The sequence below is a fragment of the Terrapene carolina genome, unplaced genomic scaffold (assembly GCF_002925995.2).
Source record: "Terrapene carolina triunguis isolate 2854851 unplaced genomic scaffold, T_m_triunguis-2.0 Scaffold238, whole genome shotgun sequence".
NCBI lineage: Eukaryota > Metazoa > Chordata > Testudines > Emydidae > Terrapene > Terrapene triunguis.
The window spans coordinates 14,319,227-14,328,026 of NW_020664589.1; the positions used below are offsets into that span (position 1 = coordinate 14,319,227).

The 8,800-nt window shown below is 47.1% G+C and overlaps 1 protein-coding gene across 5 annotated transcripts in view; it reads left to right on the forward strand.

Moving 5' to 3' along the window:
* GSN (gelsolin) overlaps positions 1–6,578 on the forward strand; it is a 38,044-nt gene extending 31,466 nt beyond the window's left edge. For all 5 annotated transcript variants that reach the window (XM_024211172.3, XM_024211171.2, XM_024211169.3 and 2 more), the window contains 5 exons: positions 161–335; positions 1,538–1,662; positions 4,556–4,633; positions 5,381–5,441; positions 6,188–6,578. In XM_024211172.3, coding sequence (XP_024066940.2) covers positions 161–335; positions 1,538–1,662; positions 4,556–4,633; positions 5,381–5,441; positions 6,188–6,357 — 609 coding nt within the window. In that variant the 3' untranslated portion in view covers positions 6,358–6,578. The remainder of the gene's footprint in view (positions 1–160; positions 336–1,537; positions 1,663–4,555; positions 4,634–5,380; positions 5,442–6,187) is intronic.
* Positions 6,579–8,800: the final 2,222 nt, after the last annotated feature.

Below are 8,800 nucleotides of genomic sequence, written 5' to 3' on the forward strand. Positions count from 1 at the left end.
CAACTGGCAGCGTAATGTTATCCCCGAGTCATTGGTGTTTGTATGGTGGATGGTTAAAGTTTGTTCAGCAGTGCCGGGGGGTGCTGATCATAGTCCTTATATAACTGTCAGTGGCAAAAGTACCGACCCGTTTGATAGCTATGGTGCTGTTGCTTTCCAGCTGGATGCTGTTGCCAGTGAACTGAACTCCAACGATGCGTTTGTCCTGAAAACTCCCTCCACTGCTTACCTTTGGGTCGGCCAAGCAGCCAGCGACACCGAGATATCTGGGGCACAAGAGCTGCTGAAGATTCTGGGAGCTCGCCCAGTACAAATTGCTGAGGGAAGCGAGCCAGGTGAGGGAGGCCTGGCTGGGCCTCGCAGATTCCTTACATTGTAGCTGCAATTTCTTGCTCTCCTTGGCAGTTGCCCAATGGGTATTTACTTGGGGCTTCCCACATCAAGGCCAATCAAAGAGGTGACCAGCGGTTCCGCCTCTGGGAAGCTCATCCTTCTAGGCTCTGCACTGAAAGAGAGAAGGGTATGTCATACAGGGGGGAGTCCAGCCACTCAGCCCGAGGTATTCAGGTTAAGAGGCCTCCGGCTTATCTGGGAGAGGTAATGGGAGTAGGAGCGGCTTTAAAATCGCACACACCCGAAAGAGGGAAGGTTGCTCTGGGGACCCATTGAGCACCTATTGTAAGTTATCAGGTCACTTTAGCAGGCAGGCACCTAAATATTTGTTTCACCCCATCTCCACGCATCTCACTGCTGCTAGAGACTGATTCCCCTCCTGCTGCCTTTGGTAGCCACTAGGGGAAGAGTCACGGTTGGAGCCGATTCTAAACAGCCAGAGAACAATCAGGGGACAAAGTCAACCCCACCCCTTCCCTGAGATACAAAGATTCTAGCCTCCTGACTACCTGATCAAGGGGCAAGCAGGAAGCTGGGGATATCATGTGCTCTGACTCTGCTGTACTTCATGACGCTTCCCTGTCTGTGGCATTGCCCTCCCACGTCAAGGATCCCGTGCGACTCCCGAGGCTGCTTTAGCGTCATCGCCATGTGCGGCTGCTTCCCTCACAGACGTATTCAGGAGCAGATGTGCCACTGAAGCAGCACCATTGCATAAGTCACTGGAGTTCATGATCAGACTGCGTAGTCCCTTGCAGTCTGCGGGTGGGCAAGGGATGTACCTTTGATGTCCCAGTGTTTTGGATAAAGCACGTTATAGGGAGCACAGGAGGTGTCCTTTCCTGTCCCCCTGCCACTGCAGCCTCAAGGCTGGGCACAGTCTGGTGCATTGCCCAGGCGCGGAATGGCTACTCCAAAGCACCTTCTTTACGCTCATGTGTAGCGGCCACTGGGGATTTTTGCTATAGGCATAAGAAGAGCAAACACACCTGGCCATACTGTGTGCATGAGCAGTATGTGCCTCTGTCCAGCCAGGTCTCAGACAAGCAGAGGGGATTAGCGAGGTCCCAGGATGGGTAGCCCCCCAGTGGCGTGACGTCGGTTGTACATGGAAGGAGTGTCAGCATACCCTTCTCTCTTGCAGATAGCTTCTGGGAAGCTCTGGGTGGAAAAGCAGCGTATCGCACCTCCCCCCGGCTGAAGGACAGGAAGATGGACGTTAACCCCCCTCGCCTCTTTGCCTGCTCAAACAAGAGCGGACGCTTCATTGTGAGTGTGTGATGGACTAAGAGGCGGCGTTTCATAAGGAAACAAGCCTCCAGCTGCCAGGACTGGGGAAACCCATCTCAGCCAGGCAGTAGGGTACAGTTCTGCCTCCCAGGCCGCTCCCCAACAAACGCACAGGGGGCTCTTCCCCACGGGTCTCTGCAGAAGGAGCGTGTTAGCGCTACCCTGCTGCAAAGAAAGCAGCCAGCTCTACAGCCTTGTTCTCACTACACCGAATCCCTGCAGCCGCGAGCTAGGTCTCCTTTGCCTGTGGCTAGCAGGCAGGCTATTTGGCTTTAACTCCAGCACTTGCTGAGGGACAGGGGTTAGGATTAGGAGTATGGGGTGTGTGAATGACTAAGCAGCACCAGAGCCTAAACTCTATTGTTTACTGGGGTGAACTGTGAATGAACTTTGCACCTTGTCACCACCACAGCACCCCTTTGGGCCATGATGCAGCATTGCCGGGCTTCTTCTCTAGTGCTGCATCCCCGTCATCTGTTATCCTGGGCTGTAGCAGTCTCCAGCTTCCATGGCCTGGCCCTCTGGGCGGGTCTTCTCTCAATTCAGCGCCCTCTGGGGTAACAGGAAAAAATCAAAGCCGAACGCTCTGTATGCCAGGCCTTCAGCCCCCATCTGGGACTAATCTGTCTTTTGCCTCTTTAAATCCTGATGCTTGTGCTACCTCTTGTTGCCCGATCCTTTTGAATAGTCAATAGTACGTGTAGTGATGGCCAGTTGATCCGAAGGCAATAGGATTCTTGTCCCAGAATCAGGTGACACAGAACTAAAACCAATGAGTTCAATAGCTTGTAGGGACCCTTTAGGCATATGGCAAGGACACGCCCACTCAGGGCAAAGCCAAGCCTTCGAGAATTGTATTAAAATAAGGGCTAAAGTCAGAAAAGCTCCAAGCCACATAAACAGATAAGAATATTACAATACTGGGGATGTCTCTGGTATCATTCTTTGCATAAACTCTTAGATTTGCATAATGACACCCTTCCTGGAGGCCCTGGTGGTAAGAGACAAAGGACCAGCGCTGTCGCTGGCATGCCAAATGCGTCTGATGGTCCAGATTTCTCAATGCCCAAGACTGGTGGTAGAGAACAAGAGTAGAAGGGACAAATGGTGGAATGCCGACAATGGTGGGAAAAGCTCCTTTCTACATGGTAATTTGCCCTGTTATAGGGTCTGAACCTCATCATGAATATTCATGCGAAGGCTTAGCCTTCCATGCCCAAATCTAACTTCCTCACCCTCACAATATTGGGGTTACTTATCCTATAGGTTAACATATGAATACATATGAATACCATTTAACTCATTCTATTAGTCACCTCTTGCCCAAGCAGATTTGCAGTTATCACTTCCAGGAGCTTGCCGTTGCCCTTTACCGTTAGGTTTCAACTCCTGCGATGAAGCAAACGATTGCTAGTTCCCCAAAACCGAAGCGCTACTATTAGGCCATTTATCAATGGTCACGGGCTTACTCTGCCTGACTATACTCATGAAAACTTGCTGAAACTACTGTCTGACAGGACACAGGCCTGTCGTTTCCTGGTGTTACAGCAAAAGCTAGGCTAGCCCTATGGGCTACTTGCTCTCACTGGGAGAGAAGGGGAACTTACCTTCTCTTCTCGGCTCCAGCCCAGGGACCCTGTGTTGGGCAGCCAAGGGCTGCTCATTCCAATCCACTGCCACGTCCCTGGGCTGCTCCTGCCTTTTCCCTCTTTGTCCGTGTCCCTCACAAGGCTGCAGACTCCACTATTCCCACGCAGAGCTCTGTCTCCTCATGCAACTTCTTCCCAACCGGCTACCAAGGCGCTTCCCAACTTCGATGGCAGCAGCTGGGCTGTATTTCAGGCAGGCAGGTCGCCTTTTTCTCTCCCTTTCTGTTTCCTTAAAACAGGAGCCCACCCTCCCCCCAAGCTCTCCTTGGAGCCGGCGTGGTGATTTAGGCCAGCTGTAGGGCCTTAGCCAGCTTCTCCTTCAGCTGACACCTTGCCCCCAATTAGACCTCAAGTTTGCAGGATTCAGCAGGCAGTGGGCCAGGCTTCTCCCGCCAGGTCTCCCCTGCTATGTGCGAGGAGGCAGCATATATGCTGATCCCCTTCCCAAAGCTCATCCCAATTGGCTGGGAGAGAGGGGAGCATTGCCCCGCCCACTCTGCAGGGCCCCTGGTCCCAGACCCTTAAAGAGACAGTAATGGGTTTTCTTCCCAAATTCTATTTATTCCCAGGATCTCTTCCTGTCTTCCAATATGTCCTAGGTCCTGGCACACCTCTTCTTATGTGATATGTCCATTATTGGAGATTTGTAACCATGGTAGCTCATTCTGTATGATCCTCCACTAATCTCTTTGTGGATGAATACACCTTTTGATCCACCCAGGATACCACATTGTCCAGCCAAGATCATCTTCTGCCTTGTGTTCTTCTGCCATCAACTTTCCCTTGCAGTGTCTGCAAGCATGCATCTCGCCCCCGAACCTCTTAAAATGTGCCCTACAAATCCCAGTCCATTTTAATTGGTTATGTGGGCTATCCATGATATTTTCAGAATTCTTCCATAACACCCTAATTTGAAGGATTGTAGTTTCTTTATTATTTGGCTGTTTGAATGTCCATGTTTCACAGCCATACTTTAACACAGATCGAATGTACGTTTTTACACCTCAGAGGTCCTAAAATCTTAAAGGGCCAGGCTGCGTGACTGGGGTGGGCTGACGCTTAGGCTCCACTGCCCGTAAGGGGACAGACTGTACCATCACACACCTCATTCCCCAGTGGTAATAGCGCCTCCATGAACTGGTTTCCCCATGTGACACAAAATGATACAAATTTGTGTGGCTCCCCCTGAAGGATCTGATCCCCCTCTAACCTCATTCTTTCAGATTGAAGAGGTTCCTGGAGAGCTAACCCAAGATGACCTTGCTACAGATGATGTTATGATCCTTGACACATGGGACCAGGTACCTCCGAATATATTTATTAGGAGGGAAGCAAAGAGAGGATATTGCATATGGGCCATATGGCTTTAGGCTGAGAGACCGACAGTCACAATAATTAGAAATGGAAAAGATCATGGAATGCACCCCCCTACGACCTTGGTACCAAGTCACCCAACAGAGGATGGATCAGATATTAAATTACATTCATTTTAACCCAAGGATTGAGGGTGGCATTGGGCTCCTGCCACTTCCTTTGGTCAGATGATGGACCAAAGGCGATAGGCTATGGTGGATCCCAGCATAGTCTGTCATCTCGCTCAGACTGTAAGCTTGTGAGGGGTTGCTCTCTTGCCTTGTCTGTATATGACTGAGCATGTTGTCAGCATTCAACAAATAATTATATCGGCTACTGGTTTCGTAAGGAAAAAAGACGGCTCCTCGGTTGCCTTGCTCCGGTCAACCAAAAGGCAGTCTGGAGAGGGGCATGCTATAGCTGTTCAATGTAAAGATGCAGTTCAAACACCAGCTGATTCTCCCATGTATCAGATTAGTATCTAATTGTTCCCACATTGGAGACTTATTACTGGCCAAAAGTTCTCTCTTAAACTTCGCCAGCAGTAGTATTCCCTTTGTTTACCGGGATGAGTAATTCAGTCAAAGTAGCATGGATTTATTCTAGTTCTGTATCATGCTCCCTGAGACATTTTTCAGACTTCGATTTCACTTCAGATCGAGGCTGACGCTGTTTGTTTGATTTTTAATCTGTAGGTCTTTGTCTGGATTGGAAATGAGGCTAATGAAGAGGAAAAGACTGAGGCCATGACATCAGGTAACAATCACATGCCCCTCTCCTAAATAACTCGTCTCTGTTGATCCTCACCTCCAGTTTGATCACTTGGAGTAGAGGGTTGAATGTTTTGAAAAACAGGCGTCTTCATGACAGCATAAAATTGACAGACTAGTACATTTACAAGGAGTCACTTGGGAAGACTTAGGAGTCTGGAAGGATCCCTGTAGCTCTGCCTCGGGAGCTACTGGTTGTCAGACATACTGTACTCAGCTTCCAGCAGTGAAAAAATAACCCTTAGGATAAATGAATGATTTTACTTACGACAACCCATAATTTTCTGTCTCAGCTGCCTTCCCTTTAAGCCGTACACCTAAATGCACAGCTGAGCAGTACAGTGGGTAAACAACTGTTCTTAATGGAAGGTTAAATTCCTAATGGGAGTGAAGTGATCACTTTGTGTCTGACAGGCTAGGATGGTTCTTTGCTGTTTAAATAGTAATATTCATTAGGGGGGCAGTCATGTAAATCACATGTGAAAAGAGCAGTTTATATCCCTGATTGAACCCTGCCAGCTGCGTTGAAAGCAGCTCCTGGGACAGGCTGCCAGTAGACCTAGATAAAACCCCACTAGCGGCATCACCTATTTAAAAAAACATTTTAGAAACTAGAGCCAACCTGACATTATGCCTCTGTTTTGCACTTAGCTTTTCCAGAGCCTCTTTCTCTGATTGCTGCATACGGAGATGTTGTGATTTTATGGGCTCTTCTTACTTGTGTATTTGCAGCTAAAAGGTACATTGAGACTGATCCTGCCAACCGAGATAAGAGAACTACTATCGCGATCATCAAGCAAGGATTCGAACCTCCCACCTTCTCTGGCTGGTTCCTGGGCTGGGATGACGATTACTGGACTGTTGATCCTCTCGAGAGGGCAATGGCCGAGCTGGCTGCCTAAGTAAAGAGGATCCTTTTTTAAATAGAGCAAGTTTGGTGCCTTCAATGCCTACAGAGCTACGGCCTCCTGCAGGAGACACATTAATGTGGCAACTGTTTTTAATAGCCAACTAGCTGTGCAATAATTAAAGAAATTCATGATAAGTCCTATCACTCTACCCGCTGCTTTGAACATGGTATTTAATACAATAAAGCTTACCTGGAACACGCGAACACTAAAAATGTTCCTGGTTGTTTTGTTTCAGCTACTTGGAAGAAAACTGGGTTAAACAGAAATTGTATAGCAGCGTTGGTCTAAACTTTGGACTATCTTGAAATAGCGACTTAAAAAACCCCAAACTATCTTCCTTGTGCCACTGTCACAAACACATTAGCTGCCACCTCTGAGGTTCCCCTGTTGGTGCAGATCTGTTACTAATGTTTTATTATTGCACTAAACTAGCCAATGATTGGGAAGCAAATTACGGCTTTTTTTTAAGTTTTTTTTTATTCCAGTGCTTCTAAGTGTGTGGAAAAGGACTGAATTGGTAGGAATATATTACGGAATGCAGCAATAACCTAGAAGCTGCCTCTTTTGTTTACAGTAGATCATAGAAGCAACTGAGGTTTGGTCCATTTGCATTAGATGTTTTAATGAACTAACGCTAGATCCTTGCAGAAAATGGTTCATTTTATTAACCTGTTGCTATTAGCAGGCTTGGAACCCCAGCACTAAATGCTAAAGCAGCTTCAGGGATTGAATGAAATGCTGAATCCCAGGGGCCGAGGCTTGCACTGTGCAGACAGAGCAATATCATGAAACTACACCTATGGATCCAATGTGTTGCTACTCGTTGGTACTCCCAGGAGAGCTGGTTTCATTGCTATAAAATGCAGCACACTTTTCCTCTGCTGAATGGAATAACCACTCTGGCCTTATTACTACCTGAGTGAGACTGAATTATCTGAGCTGGGCTTTTTATCATCAACAGCTGTTAGCAGCACTGCCCTGCAAAAGCATGTTGCTGTTTCTGCCACAAGAGACGCTCTGCAGGTTTCAGCCTACAGCACTCTGGTATTACAGAAAAGGCCTCTTAAAAAAAAATAATAAAGCAGCATAATGGTTCCATAAAGAATGCGCCATTGGGGAAATCTGTAGCAAGATCTCTGGTGGAAGAAGAAAATAGAGGATAATGCTAAAAGCAGCTGCTGATAAAGTCAAGGCTAGGACAGCATCTCTGGATAGAAAGTGCAAATAAAAAAGTAGCCGAGACCATTCAGCTAGAGAGAAAGGAATGGTGCTGTGTGATCATGGCTCCCCTCCACACAGCTGTTCTTGAGTCTGTAAATGCAAAGTGTCCTAGCAGAATATTAAGTGGAGGGTAGGCCGGCATGTCTGCAGATGCTCTTATGTTGGGAATGATAGTTTCACTCAGGCTGTAATTGTATCAGACTGGACACTCCCTCTCAATTCTCAAAGAAAAATCTATTGTCATTTTTACATGAGAACAGTATAAAGTCCCTATAAGGATTTAGTTTTGAAGGCAGATACACCACAGTTGGCCTCTAGTTTTTAAAACAGCATAGTAACTGCTACTCAGTAGAACTATATTCAGCTTTTTTGGTCTGTGTTTCCTCCTTATTAAAAGAATGATCTGGGCTTCAGCTCACTGTAAAACACAGAAAAGTTGTGTGTTTCCTTACAAGTTAAGCAAATTGTTTGTTAGCAGCAAATTAAGAGGGTATCACCTCCAGGTATCAACATGTACAAGAAGTGGTTTATATGGAGAGAGAAAGCGTCTTTGCCCTGGCTTTTCGTTTGTATGAAACAATGGAGTGAGCTAAGGGGAAAGGTGCAAGCAAAGGTTCATACACAGCCTTAGTACAGAACGTTGAGCAGTGCTGGTTTAGAAGAAGGTCGTGGTTAGAATTAGGCCCCAAGTTACTGTCTGTAATTGTGCAGCCACTCTCTGGGTCTTTTCACAAATCCCTAAAAACCTTTTCCCAGCCGCCCACAGTGATTTATCTCACTGGACTCCAGAGCTAATGGCATCCCCTACTAACTAGCATGGGCAAATAGAGCTCAACTGCTAATTCTTACAGCTGCAGAACAAATGCCAGGCACTCCAGTGCACTGAGCATTCAAATTAGACTTTGCATGTTCTGATATCCTAGTCAGTCAAACAGTCCAAGTCCTTGAGAAAGTGAGTGGATAGATCAGAGAGGAATGTGGATTTTTTTTTTTGTTCAAGAGGAGGGCTGAGTTGTCCAGCTCTTGTCAACAGTACCCCTATGGGTGACAGTCAAATGGCAGTAGAAAGAATTAAAGGCTCACATCTGTATTCCCAAAGAGGTAACAGCAGCTGTGTGGTTCAAGTCACTTATGTTGTGCATTACAAGTGAAAGGAGCTGGTGCATACTGCTTAATTACACGGTACCAAAACTGGACTCTTCCACCATAAGCA